The sequence below is a fragment of the Pelodiscus sinensis genome, chromosome 5 (genome assembly GCF_052426305.1).
Source record: "Pelodiscus sinensis isolate ZL-2025 chromosome 5, ASM5242630v1, whole genome shotgun sequence".
In the NCBI taxonomy this organism is placed as follows: Eukaryota; Metazoa; Chordata; order Testudines; family Trionychidae; genus Pelodiscus; species Pelodiscus sinensis.
Genome location: NC_143056.1, coordinates 63,977,740 through 63,998,184, shown reverse-complemented (window position 1 = coordinate 63,998,184; position 20,445 = coordinate 63,977,740). Strand labels below are relative to the sequence as shown.

Below are 20,445 nucleotides of genomic sequence, written 5' to 3'. Positions count from 1 at the left end.
GTGCCTCTGCAGGTATTGGGGCAATCACATCCTTCATTGGCCGCGTATCACCATTCATGGCCAATGGGAGCAGCGGGAAGTGGTGTCCTAGTCTGCACCACTTCCCTCTACTTTCATTGGCCACAAAAAGTGATCCACTGCTGCTGAAAGCTGCAATTGCCTGATACCTGTGGAGGCGCTACTTTTTTACTGTCTACCCCTGTGCTAGAACTTGCCAAATAAAAGGTTTTCAGAACTTTTTAACATCAGCAAAACAATGTATTTTTCCTCAGCCATATTCTCAGAAATGGCTGAGGAATTCTGGCTATTTAATCATCATTGCCATCATCAGTGATTGGCCTGACACAGACATCCTGCATGGAAAATTTCAGTCCATATGGCTAAAATTTGGCAAAGTTATAAACAGCTAAAAGCAAGAGTTCATATTGGGAACTATCAGGCAATGTTAGGTGGTGCTACCAGCTTCATTTATAACAACACAAGAAGTAATGTTATTCATTGTTATTAAATAGAAAGCTCTCTCTGTTAATTGCTTTTTGATGCATTTCTGGCTGCTGCCATCTTCCCACTTTAATGCAGAATCCAATATTGTTGTGTGTCAAAGTGTCCTTGCAGTGGAATTTTGGGACCATATGCCACACTCCTTTTGACTTCTGCAGGGAGATCTTTAGCCTCCTCCTTCTGCTGTAGAGTAGAGTTCCTGGCTCTTGGGAGGGAGAATAACCGTGGGTGTGCGTAGGATAGGAGGAGACACGAAACAGGAAGGAGCGGTAGGAACTGAAACCCAGATTGTTAAGCTTGTGAGGAGTGAAATCGGGTAAAAAGGCAGAAGTTTGTGGAGGCCAGAAGGAGGGAATACTAGATAGTGGAGGGTAGGCAAGAAGGTGGTTTTTGGCAGCATTCAGCTTTCAGGATGATTATTTCTTACCTTCAATGGGGAGAGGAGGCTGACCACCTAAGAAGTTCCATACTCATTGCCTTTATCAGAAACTTCACTATCTAAAAAACTCCCTCTGGTTCACTTACCTATGCTGTACACTCAGTAAAACCAACTGGAAATCTCCCTTTTGTATGAAGAGATGGGCAGGCAGAAAACAAGAGAGGCAGGCAAGGAGCCCAAAAACTCTTGGATTGCAACAGACTCAGCAAAATTGCCCTAATAAGCAGGAACACCATGTTTACAAGGAAGGTTTCTGCAGCAATTGGAACAAATGGCAAATTCCTCTGCTGATTCTTTGGCTCAGGGCTGTGGAGTATAACAAGCCTTGAGCACAGAGTACACTGGTGCTGCACCAGGATTCTTTTTCCCATATGGTCCAGCTCTTGTAGGTGTGAATTGTTTCACTTAAATGTAATGGACCAGATCTTCAGCTGCTATAAAGCAGGGTGAAAGGTTTCAGTGGCGCTATACCACATTACATCATTTGCAATCTGAGCCAATGTTTGGCAGGTCTATGTAATTTAATTGCCTCTAATTTAGAACAAGACTGTTCTCAAACTGTATAGTTAACATATTTAAACAGCATGCATGGCCTGTCAGTGCTCTATCTCCCATAAATCATGGTGGAGTTTCACCAGTGCCAGTAGCTCAGAGTCTCCCCATATGTTTTAAATGAGATTCAAATGTACTTAGCTGTCAAACCTTTATTTATTTATGATGGTAAATCAAAAACAGTTCAGCTTCATCCATTAGGAAGGGACCCTACAGCCTATTTTCCCCCTGCTGAATTCAGAGTGTGTGACGTGATGTCTTCATGCACACAGTATCTTCCTGGCAGCCACCTAGATAAACTAGTTAACAAATGGCTCCTGCTGAGCAAGCCTAAGAAGGGAAAGACACCCAGCAAAGTGAGCATGTTGAGTAGGTAACTGCTAAACTTCTTCGGTCTTTCATTTTGTGTAGCTCTTTTGATTATCCTCCTTCACACCATTTGAGGATCTAGTCCAGGGTTTGTCTTTTGTTTTGTGTATATACACACTCTCACTCTTGTTACACTTTGGTTCTGTGATGTGATGGGAGCCTCAAGGGTTAAAGCCGACTACCCAGTGAAAACTACTGGATGATGGTGAAACAAATTATTTTTATTAAGTGGAATGATTTTTTTTATCAAAACTAACAATTAGCAAATGTTTTTTTAAACTAGCAATTGCCCAATGCTTTTACAGGGTAGAAAACCCTAAACTTAGCTGTACTTAACTAATTACAAACTTCTTTGATTACAATTCAACTATACCAAATCACTGTCTTTAATTTGCTTAATGAAAAATACAAAAACAAAGCCAATATAATGATAAGAAAAACTCCATCCAAAGCCAGCCCCCTCTATGGTTATTTTAGGGCAGCTGGTGGAGTTAGTCATAAATCTACTTTTACAACTTAACAATTCCTGGGCTTCTATTTCTAACACTTATACTTAGCCTAAATACAACACTACTATACAACACAAAATTATACAATTTACACAGTGTGGTTAACAGAACTTAGATACACTTTACAGAATTACACAGTGAAATTAACATAAATTTAACTATTAATTAAACCAATAACCAATACATTTAAGCAATACTTACAAATCCAGCAATGATAACAACTCAAAGACACACTAGAACTCAGAGCATGCTCAGGACTCGTGCACCCCTATATTTGACTCGAAGGGTGGGGAGGCAGCCTCAGGGTGATCAATCTTTTAGCCGGGCAAAAAAAGACACGTGCCCTCAATACACGGTACCTCCGTCGAACAAAGGGGTTGAGGGTCTTTTATACAAAAATTTGGTGTCTAATGCCATGCTAGGGTCTGCATTTGGCAGGGCCTGATATGCTAGTGATGAGGTAGTATGACAATACTGCCCTATAGGAGTTTTCGTGATGTATGCGTGATCCCCTCGTGGACAGGACTAGGTGGGGCATGGTTAGTGTGAGACAGTTGTGTTTTATTACCCTATGTTTTCTTTTTCTCTTGCCTATAAGACCGGTCAAGCTATGGTCAAACGAGGCTTATCTGTAACTGCAGCTAGGCACTATCTAGTCATGCTCACCTCCCTGTTTTTTGGTGCCTGTGAGACTCAGGATGCCTGTAAGGTCAAATTCCATTCACAAACAACTGCATTGTGCTTCCCATGCTTCTCTGAGTATCTCACAGTCTGGGTTTTCTGTGAGGGGCCTTGTGTGGCAGGATGGGCTATAGCGAAGGCTATGGTCAGAAAAAGCCTGCTTTACAACAACTCTCACTCTCCAAATTTCGTAGATTGCGTACTGCTTAGCCATGCCATTGAGAGAACTATGGTGGGTTCTTAACTTAGGAAGTGTGGATGGGAGGTTTATGGCATCTCCTTGTGACTGGTTATCAGGGGTTCTCCTTAAGAAGTATTCTGAATCCATGTTATCGTTGTGGTGTGGGAGTTTGTTTCCATTTCTTTTTTTCTCTCTCTAAACACTTTGTCTTGTTCCAAAGGTTTCACCTGCAGCTTCTTGCAACCTGGGGTTGGAATTCCCAAGCTGATATTGCAGTGGACAATATTACTTTTGGACTTGGCTGCTTCACTGATAGTGAGTTACAAAGCATTCTGAGCTTCTCAAGAATTTTTGTAGGATGGTCAATATGCCAAAGATCTAGGACATGCAAATTATGGTCTCCCTACAGAAGGGACTTGGATTATCACATCTTTTCGTGCTATGGTATTTGGATATAGTGATTCTCAGTGCCTTCTCTGCTGAAGATTTCATTTATTTACATAATTTTCCAGTGTATCTCTGCCTTCTTAATACTCTTTCTTTTCCCTAAGCTGGAATTTCCCAGATCACATTTTTGGGACCTTTGCAAATCTAACTGGAAGCACCGGCTTTGCAATCAGTTCATAGATAGAAGAATCATATGACACTGCTCTTTAGTGACCCCTTCCATGCTCTGGAAATTGATAATCTTCAGAGTCACATCTAGTCTGAATTAACTGTTTGGGAAGGTCACAATAATGTATCACCTTTGAGGGTAAGGATTGGAAAGGAGGAAAATAAGGGGACCTTGAGAAATCCTTTCCTACCCCCAGTAGAAATACTTTCTCTCTCTGACAAAAAAGGCTAATATTATAACTGCCTATACAACGAGTTTACTCTTCCCATCCAGGAAAGGCTTTGCAGGCACTGGTGGATGGATAGTATACAAGCAATCAAGTAAGGAAAACCACAAATACATGTAACATCACAATTTAGTCTACCTAGAAATCTAGTCAAACCCCTAGAAACACAGGAAGCCTCTCTCATTGGCCCCATAAAGTAAGTGGATCCTAAGTGTCAGTGGAATCTAAAGGGCTCTCGCAGTAGGATGTTGGGTAGAATGTAGAGGGGGTAATGTGCACCCTGCAGAGAAAGGTGGGCAGGCTGGCTAGGATCACTAGCACTTGGAAGCAACAGTAGCTGGCTTTAGTTTTTAAAGACTGAAAAAACTAGCAACTTTGTGAAGGAAAGAGCAAATAAGGAAAATAATAGTTCCTTTTCTAAACCTTGACTTGCCTTACAAGCAGAATGTGATAGCCCTGTCTCACCCTGCTCCCCATTTGTGCACATCACAAAATCACCAAGGAGTCTGTCATCCTTCAACAAAATTGCCCATCTCTGCCCAACAAGGCTTGGGGCCTGCAGTATTAGGGGTGGGTAAGTTTGAGACGGAGGTGTGGTAGCAGAACTATGTGAGGGAAGTATACACAGCACCTGCCCCCACTGCCCTGGCTCAAGCCACTGCTGTCAGTCCCCTGCTGTGTGCTCCATGGGGCCTGACTTTCTGGAGTGCTGAGCAATTAGAACTCCAGTTTAAAATCAACAGGCCCTGCAGGGGCTGGTCAGGTCATAAACCTTCTCCAACCTTTCTGCACCGCTAACTCCTGAGTGTCTGTGGATGTAAACTGGACTTTGGGTTTGGTCTGTAAACATTTCTCTAGAGTCTTTGGCATATAATTGAAGAAGAGATGAATGTTTTCTAAAGGTGAGACAGGAAATGAGATAGCAACGTGAGATGTGGAGGGGACACACATCTAGCCTCTCTTCTCATTGCTCTCCTGCAAAAAGATGATGTTGGCAGCTAAAAATGTGGTTATGTTGAACATGTAGTCAACAGGCATAAATCAGCATTGATTTCAATGGAGCTACAGCCATTTATGTCTCAGGGGGAGGCATGCAGTAGAAGGACAGAATGAAGAAAAGGGTGTTTCTTGCAAAATTCAGGGTTACCACTGTGCTTTGAATCCTCATTGTGAGTTGACATTTTCTTGTCTTTGTAAACAGCCCCTTCTATTCATCTTCTTGTCCATGTAATTCAGTGAGGTCCCTGAGAAGCACAGAAGCTCTGCTGTGTTTTCAGAAATGAAAATACTAATCTGTGGCCAGAAGAGGCTTCCCATGTCACAGATGAAGCCAATTAAGATCCAATCAGAGAGAACTACATTCTTCCTGGAAGGGAGACAGTTGGAAGCATGGCTGCTGGGCAGGCAGGATTTGCTCCTTGGCAGGGTGTAAATATCAACACCCAAATCTACATAGATACTTAGGCACCTCAACACCATATCAGGCACCAAAATCTTGGGTGGTGCTGCTGAACTCTCAGTTTTGGGCTCCGCTACAAGCCACAAAGCTCCTTCAAACCCTGTAGGTGCCCAGAAGGCGAAGGTACAATTTCCCTCAACCACTAAACTTCGCCCTCTGCACATGCACACTGCTGCCTCACTCCAGGAATCTGGATACCTGTCTCCCTGAGCCTCAGAGCAATTCATGATCTGGGAGAAGAGAGAGATTTGCTTGTCTTTCTTGCATGCGGGGCCCAAGCAAATAGATGGCCCCTGAATACACCTCCTTTGACTTGGGCCCCATTTAAAATCCAACCAATGGCAATTGTGCCTATTTTATAACTTGTATTCCAGTGGTTAGAGCACTTGCCTGGGAGGTGGGAGATCCAGGTTCTATCCCCTTTCTCTGCCTCAGAGGGGAAAAAGGATTTAAACAGGGCTCTTCCACCTCTGAGTGCTCTACCCACTGGCAATGCAATATTCTGATGTGTGGCTCCTGCAGCCTCTCTTGTTGAGCTGTTCCACGGTGACTAAACAAAACAGTGATTAACATGAGAGACTGGATTCAGGGTCTCCCAACTCTTCCCCCTGTCCTTCTGACAGAGAGAGGCTCAGGCTTTGGGGAGTACAGTGGTGTTCCTGTGACTTTCCTTGCATCTAAAGTTAGGTGCAATGGTCAGTGTTGTATTGCCTAAATCCCTTTGTGGCTCCAGGCCTAATGTCCTCATCAGTTCCAGGCCGCCTCCTGCAGGATGCAGCATTGGATTGAAAGGAATTTTCTCTGAGCAGAAGGGTTGGGAATGGCAGATGGGACTTCAAAGCCATCATCCATGAGCCCAAGAGTCAAGATTTCTGTGGCTACTGAGAACAACGTAAGGGTTAGCAACAAACAGATATGCACCAAAATTTGAATGTAAACCTTCCAGCTCCAAAGCAGAAAACAGCCTCTGAAACATGTAGTACTGGGCACTATTGGAGATAGGATACTGAATGAGATGGAACCGGGGTCTGAATCAGTCTCACTATTTTTATGAGAGGGGAAAAAGGTATTGTACAGGGAGAGGGGACACACTCCTGGCTAACAGGTTTGCAGGCTTGATTGTAAAAGGTATCACAGCACCTAGTGGGATTACCAAAGCACCTAGGCAGGTTAGACATACACTTCCCATTGAAATCAATATCTGCATAATTAGACACCTTTGAAAACCTGGGCCATAATCTCATATTACAACGTGCTTAAGAGAATGTACCTTGAGTAATTACTGACCTCTTGAGATCTTACAGGCTACCCAATTTTCTTCTCTTGCCTTGCCTCGCCTGCCTCACTTTGAGTTGATTGTATCTTGTTCTTATTAAAGCTGCCATCTCTGGTCTGTGCAAGCTGGCGCTGAGTTGCCTCAGCCTGCAGGATTAGATTCAATGCTGTCCTTTACCCGTGCTTTCTTACAAGATTTGTTTTTTAAATGACTAGTCTGCCCTAGGGCAGCGATCTCGGTATTTGGTTCCTGATTTCAGACTCCCACCGTGCCGGCAGTGACTGGAGACTCTGGAGGCACCACGCTCGGCGCTTGAGATGAGCAGAAGGGAAAGCAATGCTTTAGCTGATTTAGTGGCAGCATCCATTGGAAAATTAATGAACCAGCAAAGGGACTGTTGAAGAGCTAGTTCTGCTTCCTGATTCTTTGGCCCTGCTGCAACACAGCTTAGAGAAATAGGGGCTACTTCAGTTTGCACTGACTGGGTGCAGTCCCCAAGGGACCATACACCATTTGGGCCACTACTTCTCCCTATTATTCACCCAACCCATGTAGCAGGGGCTGTGAGAAGAGGTGTAGAAGATGATCACTTCATCCCTATGCTTCCAGAAGACTCCCACGCACTATGGGATTCCCTGCAAGAGTCTTGCATGCAGCTCTGGTAATGACAAGGGAGTAGAACACGGTAGAGAATTTGTGCCAACGACAGGTGGGAGAGGCAGGGAAGAAAAACAAGTCAAAAGAGATGAAATGAAGATTTCTGATCCAGAAGCCTCATCTGAACATGGAGCTGAATGATGGAGCTCAGAGGGCTCATTGCTTTGCAGATCTGTCCAACATATATCTTCTCCAAAGTGTCATGTAGCAACTCATGATCAGAGGCCTACCCCCTTCCATACACTTACAACCATTTCCATATTCCACACACACCCCTCACAGAAGGGAACCAGGCAGAAGATGGAATAGACTGAAACCCAAGCCCTTGGATCTTGCACCATCCTGTATATAGAACATGCCCTCCTATGCACTCATTTCTCTGCAGCCTATAAAATGGCTACCATCATTATTGGCTTGATGCTCACTGAGGCTATTGGATGCCATTCTTGGGATGGTGAGCATTGAGGAGACACAGGTTTCCTTCCAATGTGTGAGGATGTCTGACTGTTTGGAAAAGGAGGAAAGAGGGCTTGTTTGAAATGAAGAACTGACCTAGGACACTGTTAGGATGCACCATTGGACATGGACTGAGGCTGTGTCATGAGGACTAATTTACATTCCAGCTAAAGTGATTGACTTTATTGTGCATATCTGGGTGCCAGACGGTGTGCTGGAAAATGATCTTAGCCTTCTGGATTCATAATTAATTTAACTCAGGCCCTCAGAAACAAAGAGCCTTTTTGTGGCTGAGCTTCCAGTCCTTTTATTTGAGTTTATTTTGGTCTTTAAGTGCAATAGTTTCTTTTACTTTAATTTCAGCTTTCCTTGCCGCTATTGGTTTGACAGCTCTGTCTGATGAAGTCCTCTCTCTATCCAACAGAAGGGATGCATTATCGAAAGTGTCAGTACAATATTCTCTTTCACTGTCACCTATTAGTGAGCTTCAAGTCGGAGCTGCAGAGAACACCCCTAAGGCTATGTCTAGACTGCAAGCCTCTTTCGAAAGAGGCTTTTTCGAAAGATACTTTCGAAAAAGCCTCTTTCGAAAAAGAGCATCTAGACTGCAAGCGGAACTTTTGAAAAAGCAAGCCGCTTTTTCGAAAGAGAGCATCCAGGCAGTCTGGATGCTCTCTTTCGAAAAACCCCTGTTTGCATTCAAGAACGCCTTTTTTTGAAAGAGCACTTTCGGAAAAAAGGTGTTCTTCCTCGTGAAATTAGGTTTACCGCCGTCGAAAGAAAAGCCGCGTTCCTTCGATTTAATTTCGAAAGAACGTGGCTGCAGTCTAGACGCAGGTGAAGTTTTTTCAAAAAAAGGCTACTTTTTTCGAAAAAACCCCTGAGTCTAGACACAGCCCAGGGGACAAGTTAATTCAGTTTCCATGGCTCAGTTTTGTAATTGGCCTCAGTGGAGATGGATAAGGAGGGTGTTAATTAATGCTAATTATACTGGGGGCTGTGTGAGGGGATAGCTGTCCAGCTGGAACTGAACAAGCTCAGTTCATGCTTACTACTGAAAAGTTGTGAGATGGTATGATGAGATGTACAGACCTCAAACTGGAAAGAAGGGGTTAATGAATCCTGTCCTGCTGCACCTGTAAAACATGCATGGGCGGTGTATGCAGCAGCAGATCAATGGTGCTTGTGATTATTTCTGTATTGAGTCATCCTTCCCTGTTTTCTCGCCATAAGCACAGCCTGTCAAAACGTGGCTACTTTGCCACTGTATAAAATTTGGAGCTTGCGAAATTATAAAAGAAAGAAAATGCAAATTAGAAGGGCATTTTACAAGCTGATCTGCACCCACACAAAAATTGGGAATCGGTATTTCTCAGAAAACAAAATGTTGAGAACTTTGGAAACCTCGCAAAATTAATAAGCAAAACCTGTATTGTGAAATTTCATGAATATTTTTGCATCACTGTCACTAGCCTATTGTTAATGTGCCATGATTACTGAGCTGATAAAAAGCAGCATGCCCATTATCATATGTAAGAGTCCATTGTCAGTTCTCCTGGGCCAAGCAGCCCCTGAATATTTTTTGTTAATCATACTCAAGTTTATGTTTAATACCCTGGTTTTATACATGTAAATTCAAACCAAGGCCCTTTTCCTGCAGCTGGTTAAATGGGGGTAAACCCCTTTGTCCGTGCAAAAACGAGAAAGAGTCCTGTGGCATCTTATAGACTAACATGTATTGGAGCATAAGCTTTCGTGGGCAAAGACACACTTCGTCAGATGCATGTAGTGGACATTTCCAGAGTCAGGTATAAATATGCAGGCCAGAATAAGGCTAGAAATAATTAGGTTAATTCAGTCAGGGAGGGTGAGGCCCACTTACAGCAGCTTATCTGCAGGTGTGAACACCAAGAGAGGAGAAGGTGCTTCTGTAGTTGGCTAGCCATTCACAGTCTTTGTTTAATCCTAAGGTGATGGTGTCAAATTTGCAGATGAACTGTAGCTCAGCAATTTCTCTTTGGTCTTCAAGTTTTTTTGCTGAAGGATGGCTACCTTTAAATCTGCTACTGTGTTTCCAGGTAGATTGAGATCCTACAGGTTTTTGTATGTTGCCATTCCTAATATCTGATTTGTGTCCATTTAGTCTTTTACGTAGGGACTGTCCAGTTTGGCCAATGTATATAGCAGAGAGGCATTGCTGGCACATGATGGCGTATATTACATTGGTAGATGTGCAGGTGAATGAACCAGTAATGGTGTGGCTGATCTGGTTAGGGCCTGTGATGGTGTCGCTGGTGTAGATATGAGGGCAGAGTTGACACCGAGGTTTGTTGCATGGATTGGTTCCTGAGTTAGTTACTGTGGTGCAGTGTATAGTTGCTGGTGAGAATTTGCTTCAGGTTGGCGGATTGTCTGTGGGCGAGGACTGGCCTGCCTCCCAAGGCCTGTGAAAGTGAGGGATCATTATCCAGGATGGGTTGTAGATCATTGATGATGCATTGGAGAGGTTTTAGCTGAGGACTGTAGGTGTTGGCCAGTGGTGTTCTGTTGGTTTCTTTCTTGGGCTTGTCTTGTAGTAGGAGGCTTCTGGGTACATGTCTGGCTCCGTTAATCTGTTTCCTCACTTCCTCGTGCGGGTATTGTAGTTTCAAGAATACTTGGTGAAGATCTTGTAGGTGTTGGTCTCTGTCTGAGGGGTTGGACCAAATGCGGTTGTACCTTAGTGCTTGGCTGTAGAAAGTGGATCGTGTGGTGTGTCCGGGATGGAAGCTGGAGGCATGAAGGTAGGCGTAGCGGTTGGTAGGTTTTCAGTATAGAGTGGTGTTTATGTGACTGTCACTTACTTGCACTGGGGTGTCCAAGAAGTGGATCTCTTGTGTAGACTGGTCCAGGCTGAGGTTGATGGTGGGATGGAAGCTGTTGAAATCGTGGTGGAATTCTTCCAGAGTCTCCTTCTCATGAGTCCAGATGATGAAGATGTCATCAGTGTAGCGTAGGTAGAGAAGGGGCATTAGTGGACAAGAGCTGAGGAAGCATTGTTCTAGGTCAGCCATAAAAATGTTGGCATATTGTGGGGCCATGTGGGTGCCCATAGCGGTGCCACTGGATTGGAGGTATATATTGTCACTGTATCTGAAATAGTTGTGTGTGAGGATAAAATCACAGAGCTCAGCCACCAGTTGTGCTGTGGCATCATCAGGGATACTGTTCCTGACAGCTTGTATTCCATCTAGGTATGGGATGTTTGTGTAGAGAGCCTCTACATCCATGGTGGCTAGGATGGTGTTTTCTGGAAGATCACCGATGCATTGTAGTTTTCTCAGGAAATCAGTGGTGTCACGGAGATAGCTGGGAGTGCTGGTGGTGTAGGGTCTGAGTTGAGAGTCCACATATCCGGACCGTCCTTCAGTGAGAGTGCCAATGCCTAAGATGATGGAGCATCCAGGATTTCCAGGTCTGTGGATCTTGGGTAATAGATAGAATAACCCCAGTTGAGGCTCTAAGGATGTGTTGATTTGTTCCTGTGCTTGTGTAGGGAGTGTTCTTAGCAGATGGTACAGTTTTAGTGTATTCCTCAGTGGGATCTGAGGAAAGTAGCCTGTAGAATTTGGTATTGGAGAGTTGTCTAGCAGCCTCCTTTTGGTAGTCAGACCTGCTCATGACAACAACAGCACCTCCTTTATCAGCCTCTTTGATTATAATGTCGGAATTGTTTCTGCCTGTGCACGTTCTTGTGTTGTGGCCTCGTGGCAGGTAGGATTTTAGACAGCTTAGTCCTTTTTCATCTGTAGAGAAGTGAAGTGTGTAATGTAGATCTCCTGTCTTATTTCAGTAAAGTCCAGCGGTGGTGAAGTTTGTGTGGAACGTTGGTTTTTTATGAAAGTCTCCAGATTGGAGAGCTCTTTTTTGATGTCTTCCTGTTTGCTGTACAGAATGCTAATCAGGTGCCACATGGGGCCACAACAGTGGTACCCCTACCTCACCCATCAATATCGTCAATCTGTCCAACTACACACTCAGCCCGGCAGAAGAGTCTGTCCTATCTCGGGGACTCTCTTTTTGCCCCCACAAACATGATACAGTTCTGCCATAATCCAAAAGTCTACTTTCGCCGTCTCCAAGTCAAAGAATACTTTCAACATAACACTGAACAGCGCACTGACACACAGATACCTTCCCACCAACGGCACAAGAAGAAGAGCTCCACCTGGACTCCTCCTGAGGGTCGAAATGACAGTCTGGACCTAGACATAGAAGGCTTCCGCCGACGTGCACAGAAATTGTGGAAAAACAGCATCACTTGCTTCATAACCTCAGTCGTGCAGAACACAATACCATCCACAGCCTCAGAAACAACTCCAGCAGTGAATTAAAAGGCTCGGGGCTCCAGCTACTACTGCTGCTGCAATAGCAGCAATGACAGCTGCGAGCCCCAGGCCTCCTTGAATCACTGGGCCCTGAGGCAATTGCCCTCCCCCTCCCGCTCCCTGGTCAGGGGGCTTGGGGACACCACAGTCTCTTCATTGCTGCCTTTCAAAATGGACGTTTTTATTGTAATAAAATGTGTGTGCCTGATGTATCTGCAGTTTGGTTCAAACACTCTCTCTTTTTTTTTTTTTTTTGCCCCCATCTCTTTGTCATCCATCCACTGTGACAGGAAGAAGACAAAACCATTCTGCTGGGAAGCACCAGTACCCACGGGAAATCAATATCATGGATGAGACTTCGTTGAACCCATTGGAAGAGCCCTCCCTTTCAGGTAGATAGCTCCATATGGAAGCCCTGCTTCTTGAGTCCAGGGCCAAGTTCCTGCCTTGCATATAGACATTCCAATAATTGATTTGTGGGATGAGAATTAGAATCTCAGGCCGATGGTCCCATACTTGAGCTCAGGTAGACAGATCCCAGTTCTGGATAATCAGTCCTTGCAACAGCTTGTCCTTACTACTTTATCCAGACTCCTGAATCTGGAAAACTGGAACAGAAATTCCACAATGGCCCTTGCTGAGCTTTTTCAAGGTATATTTCTGACACCCACCAGAGTATGGAAGCACAGAAGCAACATAAAGTCTGGATCAGCTCTTATTGTATTTAACTAGTGAACTCATCATCTCTAGTTTGTGCATAGCCAAATAGTGGCTAAATAATCATGTGATTAAACACAAAGAACGTGAATAAGTCCTAATTGTATCCTGTGAGGTACTGAACACAACCAGTGTCAGTAACTTCAATGGGGCTATGTCTACACTGGCCCCTTCTTCGGAAGAGGCATGCTAATTTAGAAACTTTGGAATAGGGAAATGTGCGGGGGATTTAAATATCCCCAGCGGGATTTAAATAAACATGGCCGCCGCTTTTTTTCAAGTAGGAATAAGAGATCCTCCGGAATAGGGCTTTATTCTGGAGGATCGGGCCAGTCTGGACGCTCTTTTCCGGATTTTCCCCAGCCGGAAAAAAAGCGGCGGCCATGTTTATTTAAATCCCGCGGGGGATGTTTAAATCCCCCGCGCATTTCCCTATTCCAAAGTTCTAAATTAGCATGGTTATTCCGAAGAAGGGGCCAGTGTAGACGTAGCCTGGGTGTTGAATGTGCTCAGCACCTCTCAGGAGATGAGTATCCTGTTGTAGTATGCCCAAAGGAGTCAGTAGAATATTAAAATATGCAAACCACGTGCCTTTCTTATGAAAATAGTATATACCTGAATTCCTGTGGTGCCTAGAGCATATTAAGGGCTCTTGCAAAGTATTCATTAAGAGATGCAAACATGCCATCACACTCCTTTTAAAAAATTATTAGAGGATTTTTGAGCCCAGTCCTGTTCCAGCTGAAATCCAAAATAACTTCAGTGGGAGCAGGACTTTTACTTGGAATAAGGTTATTATTAGCTTCCCAATATTCTGTAATTCCTGCTCCTTTTGGGATTAGCAGTCACTAATTGGCCTATATTTCATAATTTAGTAATTGTGTTGCCTAACCCTTACCACAAAATCAGGCTTCAGAATCTAGGTTTTCAGCTTAAATACAAATTTTGTGTTTAGTCTTTAATGTTGCAGTGAAAACCTGGAAAGCAAGAATCAAGTACAAACCAATACACTGCTGTTTGCCTCAGTTTGCAAAAGCCTGAAAAAATATTTCTGACAGGCGTAAACTACCCCATGATTTCTGGGGATACATGTTTCTGTGAATATCTTGGTTGCTAAACTAGGAGGTACATGAACAAACAAAAGTCATATCACACCCCATTAGGTAATATTAGTAATATTTGTGTAGAAGCAACACAATTATATGCCAGGCAATGTTTCAGCAATATTTGCCTTTTTCGGGGTTTTAAAACCACCAAACACATTCACTTTGTCATACATATATACATCACATTTTTATTAACATAGTTTAATAATATACATCGAGGGTTTTTTTATTAACTATAGTCTCTGAGAGTATCATAAACATAAATACAATTTGTTTTACCACATCCCAGTGAAATGAGGAGCTATTACCTCAATTTTATAAAAGGGAATCTGAGGCATAAGGAGATTAGGGTCAAAAGTATCCACTAATTTTAGGTGCCAAATCTGAGATGACTTGGATCTGATTTTAGGTATAGCTAGGTATAGCAAATCAGGCACCTAGAAAATGAGCACACAATCAGTTACCACCAAAAGCAAACATCATTCCAGGATGTACTAGCAGGAATGTTATAAGGAAGACACAAGAAGTCATTTTTCCACTCTACCCAGCACTGATAAGGCCTCAACTGGAGTACTTTGTCCAGTTCTGGGTCCTGTACTTTGAGAAAGATGTGGACAAATTGGAAAAGTCCAGTAAATAGCAACAAAACTGACTAAAAACAATCTAGAAAACATAGCCTTCAAGAACAGATTTTAAAAACTGGGTTTACAGAGTCTGAAGAAGAGATGATTATGAGGGGACGTGATAACAGTTTTTAAGTACTCACAATAGTATTATAAAGAGGAAGGCAACCTTATTTCAGGACTTTCCTAATTTCAGAGTCCTTGACTTTGTAATCTTAATGTTCTTTTTGCAGTTTTTGGGTGTAGTTATAATGATGTTAATGAAAACTTTGATGAATATATGTATGACTATGAAGGTGTCTGAAGGTTTAAAAACCCTGCACAAGGAGATATTGCTTTAGACTTGGCTGGCTTACAATTATTTTGCTTCTAACTTAACACTACTGCAACATTAAATCTGTTTTTTCGTTAATCTCCTAGGTTAGTCACAAAGGAATTTACGGAAACATGTATCAACAGGATCAGTTGCTGCATTTTGATGCCATTTGCCCAGTGATTGCAGAGGTGTTGTGTGGTTCGTCAGGCCTGCCAACAGGGGGGAGCAAAGGGGGAAATTGCTATGAGGCCCTTTGATTCACTGCCACAGCATGTGTTTCACAAGATGCTGAGGGCGTGGATCCTGGTGGTATGGTACGGTTGGTGCTGAGGGCTGGTTGGCTCCAGAGGCCCCACCTCTTCCAGGGGTGCTGAGCTCTCCCTTCTCCCCTCTCCCCTGTCCCCTGTCATCCCCCCCTCCCCGACACACACATTCCCCTTCCCCAAGACCTGCTGTGGCTACTGACTATATCTGACTGCAAAGTAAAAAGGAGTCTGACATCTTTAAAGTCAACTCCCACTGTTTTTGTCACAGGGAATGCACCTGTTGTTTTGTGGTGGTTCACAACCTGTGGTGCCAGCGGTTCCCAAGGACCAACTCAAGCACAGTGTGACAGCGCGTATTACAACACCAACATCTCTGTGACTGTAGAGAAAGAGGGACCACTCCGCGGGGTGCAAGCGTGGAGAGTGCCAGCCACAAACCGATACTTGTGAGTATCAGTGTATGCTGGGGACTGGAGGGAGAGGCAGTCACTCATTACTTACCCTTGCACTTGTATGCCCGTTAGTGCAGCACTATCTGTTGGGAGTGGCTGAGTAAATGGGAACTCAGAGCCATCAAAAGTCATGGGGGAGAATTAGTGTTCGGGAAGAATTTAAGTGTGGCGTTATCAACTGAAGTGATGTAGCACTAAGAGCAAGAAACTCAGGACTGGAGTTGCCTCAGGGTAGTGGGACTGTAAAGGTGCTGTCTTTGGGGAGCTCACTTTGGGGCTGTGATGGTGATACAGAACTGGCTGTAGGGAGCTCAGGAATGGAGTCACTTTGGGCTGTGAGAGGCAGGAGCATTGGCATGAGAAGCTCACAGCTCAAGTTGTTTTGGGGCTGTCGGTGTAGGGCTTTTCTCTCTCTCTCTAACTACTTATTTTTCAGGATATCTGCATATGGAGCAGCCGGCGGGAAAGGAGCCAAGAACCACAAAAAGAGGGCACATGGGGTCTTCATCTCAGCCACTTTCCAGCTGGAGAAAGATGAGCTCCTCTACATCTTGGTGGGGCAGCAGGGGGAGGATGCCTGCCCAGGGGTGAGGGACACACACACATGCATACACACACACACATCACTGGGCACAATCACATTAGAGATAAGATGCAAAATTTCTCAGGGTACATCTACACAGCAGGGCCAAAGTTGAATTAAGCTACGCAAGTTCACCTACGTCAATTGTGCAGCTGAAGTCAAAATAGCTTAATTTGGCTTTTGGCACTGTCTACACAGCAGGAAGTCAAAGGAAGAACACTCTTCCTTCAACTGCCCTTAGACCTCATGAAATGAGGGTTACAGGAGTCAGAGTAAGAAGTCCTCCAGCTCAACATTATTTCAAAATAATGGCTTGCTGTGTAGACGCGCATTTTGTAGTTTGAAATAACGTCAGTTATTCCAAAATTACACTACTGTGTAGATGTACCGTCAGTGAGTCGGTTTAGAGTTTGACTATACTGGTGATGAGGGGCAGGGATCCCAGATTAAAATCCAGAGATGAGATTGGGAGGAATGAAAGAGCTGAACTAAAAGAATCTTCTGAAAACAAATAAAAGGAAATCTGAAATGAAAAGCCTTCTCTAAAACCATACATACAGTATATGGGGGCTAATTTGGCTATGACAAATCAGGAAAGAGATCTTGGAGTTATCGTGGATAGTTCTCTGAAAACTTCCACACAGTGTGCAGCGGCGGTCAAAAAGGCAAATAGGATTCTAGGAATTATTAAGAAAGGGACAGAAAATAAGACAGAATATCTTACTGCCCCTGTATAAAACTATGGTACGTCCACATCTTGAATACTGTGTACAGATGTGGTCTCCTCATCTCAAAAAAGATATTTTGGCCTTGGAAAGGGTTCAGAAAAGGGCAACTAAAATGATGAGAGGTTTGGAACGGGTCCCATATGAAGAGAGGTTAAAACGACTGGGACTTTTCAGTTTAGAAAAGAGGAGACTGAGGGGGGATATGATAGAGGTATATAAAATCATGAGTGGTGTGGAAAGGGCGAATAAAGAAAAGTTATTTATTAATTCCCATAATAGAAGAACTAGAGGACACCAAATGAAGTTAATGGGTAGCAGGTTTAAAACTAATAAAAGAAAGTCCTTCTTCACACAGCGTGTAGTCAACCTATGGAACTCCTTGCCAGAGGAGGCTGTGAAGGCTAGGACTATAACAGAATTTAAAGAGAAGCTAGATAATTTCATGGAGGTTAGGTCCATAAAAGGCTGTTAGCCAAGGGATAGAAATGGTGTCCCTGGCCTCTGTTTGTCAGAGGCTGGAGAAGGATGGCAGAAGACAAATCACTTGATCATTGTCTTCGGTCCACCCTCTTTGGGGCACCTGTTGCTGGCCACTGTCGGCAGACAGGATACTGGGCTAGATGGACCTTGGTCTGACCCAGTACAGCCATTCCTATGTTCTTACCACAGACTTAAAACCTAGGGCAACTCTGCTCTGGTGTTCAAAATAAAAAGCTGCTCCTTTCACTTGCTTTAAAAGACAGCCACAGCCAGCTATTAGATCTGAGCTGCATGTTCCTGATCACACAGCATTTCTCCACAGAAGGAATTTTCTGAGGCGGGCCAGGATTTGAGATCATTACCTGTATTAATGGCAGTGATTCAAGGCCCCTGGTGAGACCCCATTGTGCATATATAATCAGAAGCAGTCCCAGAAGTCCTATGGCTGGATCCAAAGCTTGTAGCATGGCCTCTACAAACACAAAGAAACCCAGGGAAGAACAAATGCCAAAGATGTGCATGAAGCTCAGTTTCCTTTTCCCCCCTCTCCCCAAATCCAAGCTGAAAAACAAATTTTCAGTATTTTCCTTGTGTAATCGAGTGCTTTTGCGTAGGGAACGGGAACTCGGATGCCTGGGTTCTATTCTCAGCCTTGCCACTGACTCTTTGTTCAACCTTGTGCAAATCACCTCATTTCTCTGTTCTTGCATTTCCTCATCAGAACAGTGAGAACCAATAACACAGATCTATTGTGTAGGAGTATTCTGAGAATTAGTAGTTAGAAAGCATTTTAAGATCCTGGAATATAAGGAGCTCTAGAGGTGCAAGGTATTAGCATTTGTTATTAATAAGGAAGATAATTTGGATTCTCTGCCTTTCTCTGGTTCTGCTGCAAGCCTTTCTTATGTTACTTGTACATGTGACATGTTCCCGGCTCAGGAGACACTTGTGAGGAGCCAAGGGACAGGTCACTTACTAAGCTAGTGGTCCCTCCACAAGGAGAACACATACTACACATACAGATCTCTGCATGAAGACTAGACTGTGCTGATCTCTATCTGCCTCTGTTATTGCCTTTCAGGGGAATGCTGAGACCCAGAAGATATGTCTGGGGGAGTCATCTCTCATTGAAGAAGATTACAAACTCAAAAAGGATCTGAAGGACTGGGCTGGAGGAGGGGGTGGGGGCGGAGGAGCCACCTACATCTTTAGGGTAAGTCTTCCATCTTGCCAATTTCCTGAACGGTGCCATCAGAGAGCTAGTGTTCACTAGTGATCATGAGCTATGATGCTATCAGCTGTTTCAGGAAGTTGTAGAAAGGGAGAGAATGTTTTAGAAAAATGCAGATTCCTCATATCCTCAGTCCTCCTTTCAGTCATCTATTAGCTACTGTCTCTTCAGCATTGCCAGCCCAGGCACTAAGGTACCAGGACTGGGAAGCAAACTGTGGTTTGCTGCTTACCGCTGGTACTGGTCCAGCCTCAACAACTGGTGTTTAATTGGACCTGCTTTGAAGATTTTGCTTCCACCAGGTAGACTGCCCTGAATAATGGTGTCATAATGGAGTATTGCTCTGGGCTGTGGCCACTAGTGTACGAGCTGCTCTTATGCTTTTTGATGCTATGAATGAGGTGGGTTCTCTGGTATCTGATGGGTTTGAGCCAGCTGTGCCTTTTGACTGTCCTGTGTAATGAAATGTGTTTGTCCTACAGCAGCAGCAAGATGGGACTCTTGAACCGTTGCTCATTGCAGCAGGTGGCGGGGGAAAGGCATACCTGAGGGATCAGGACAGCCCCCTGGATGATGCACCCTTAGAACAGTTTGAGAACAACACAGCAGTGCCTGGAGTCAATGGCAGAACTGGGGCAGCAGGTGAGGCCTGATGGCAAAACAAAGTCTGGATTTGATGGCTGAACACACAGAATTGGCCCACAGATGTGAAACAACACAAATCTTTTTGGTGTATGTAAACTTTTCTGTGGGAGTAACTCCCTGAGATGTGAATGACTCTTCAAGTGCTTGCATATGTCCATTACACAGTAGAGATGTGCATGTCCTGTGTACTGCTGCCAGACAGTTTTCCTAGCTCCTTGTGCTCCCAACAAAGGCATAAAAAGCAGAACCACCTTTCCCTCAGGTCCTTCTTATAATTATGGTTGTGGTCAGAGTGTCTTACTCATTGACTTTAAGGCCAGATGTGATCATCATAATCATCTAGTCTGAACCCCTGCACATCACAGGCCACAGAACCTCACCCACCCATTCCATCAATCAGCCCATAAATTCTGGCTAAGTTACTGAAGTTCTCTAATCTTGACAAGTTACAGAGAATCCATCATTTACTCTAAAGCAGAACATGTTGTCCACACCCAGCAGCCAGACATCTGGGAATTAATTCTCTGTAGTAACTCAGCACCCTCTCTAGCAGTGTTTCTTAAACTTTTTGAGACCATGGAACACCAAACAATAATAATTTTTTTATGCGGAACACCTATGAAAATGTTCTTCAAAAAAAAAAAATAGTTGTCAGACAAAAAATACACCACCAAAGAAGTAACAAAAACAAAGAAGAGGTTGCGGCACACCTGAGAGTAGTTCACGGAACACCACTGTTCCGCGGAACATAGTTTAAGAAACACTGCTCTCTAGTGTCCAATCTCTGGCCATTGGAGAAATTGGCTAGTATCAGATGTGGATGGTTCGTATGCCTTTGTAGATAAGTTTATGAGCAGGATGATATGATGCATTTATCACGCTCAGTCTCGAAACAAGTCTTTGTTCCTTGTGAATAAACTATTTGCTGCTTGGCCATTCAGCTAGTGATACTCCTTTTTGTCATTTGATGTTTGATTTTTCCTTTTGTTTTTCCATTTTTTTAGTTTGT

General features: G+C 43.8%; 1 protein-coding gene across 7 annotated transcripts in view; it reads left to right on the top strand.

The window, feature by feature from the left end:
• Nucleotides 1-20,445, top strand: part of LTK (leukocyte receptor tyrosine kinase) — a 154,757-nt gene that overhangs the window by 101,537 nt on the left and 32,775 nt on the right. For 5 of the 7 annotated variants that reach the window (XM_075927149.2, XM_075927150.2, XM_075927148.2 and 2 more), the window contains 6 exons: nt 3,453-3,547; nt 12,580-12,681; nt 15,586-15,763; nt 16,206-16,356; nt 18,642-18,773; nt 19,274-19,433. In XM_075927149.2, the coding sequence (XP_075783264.2) occupies nt 3,453-3,547; nt 12,580-12,681; nt 15,586-15,763; nt 16,206-16,356; nt 18,642-18,773; nt 19,274-19,433 (818 nt within the window). The remainder of the gene's footprint in view (nt 1-3,452; nt 3,548-12,579; nt 12,682-15,585; nt 15,764-16,205; nt 16,357-18,641; nt 18,774-19,273; nt 19,434-20,445) is intronic. The other 2 variants (XM_089778486.1, XM_075927151.2) reach the window with 1 other exon arrangement.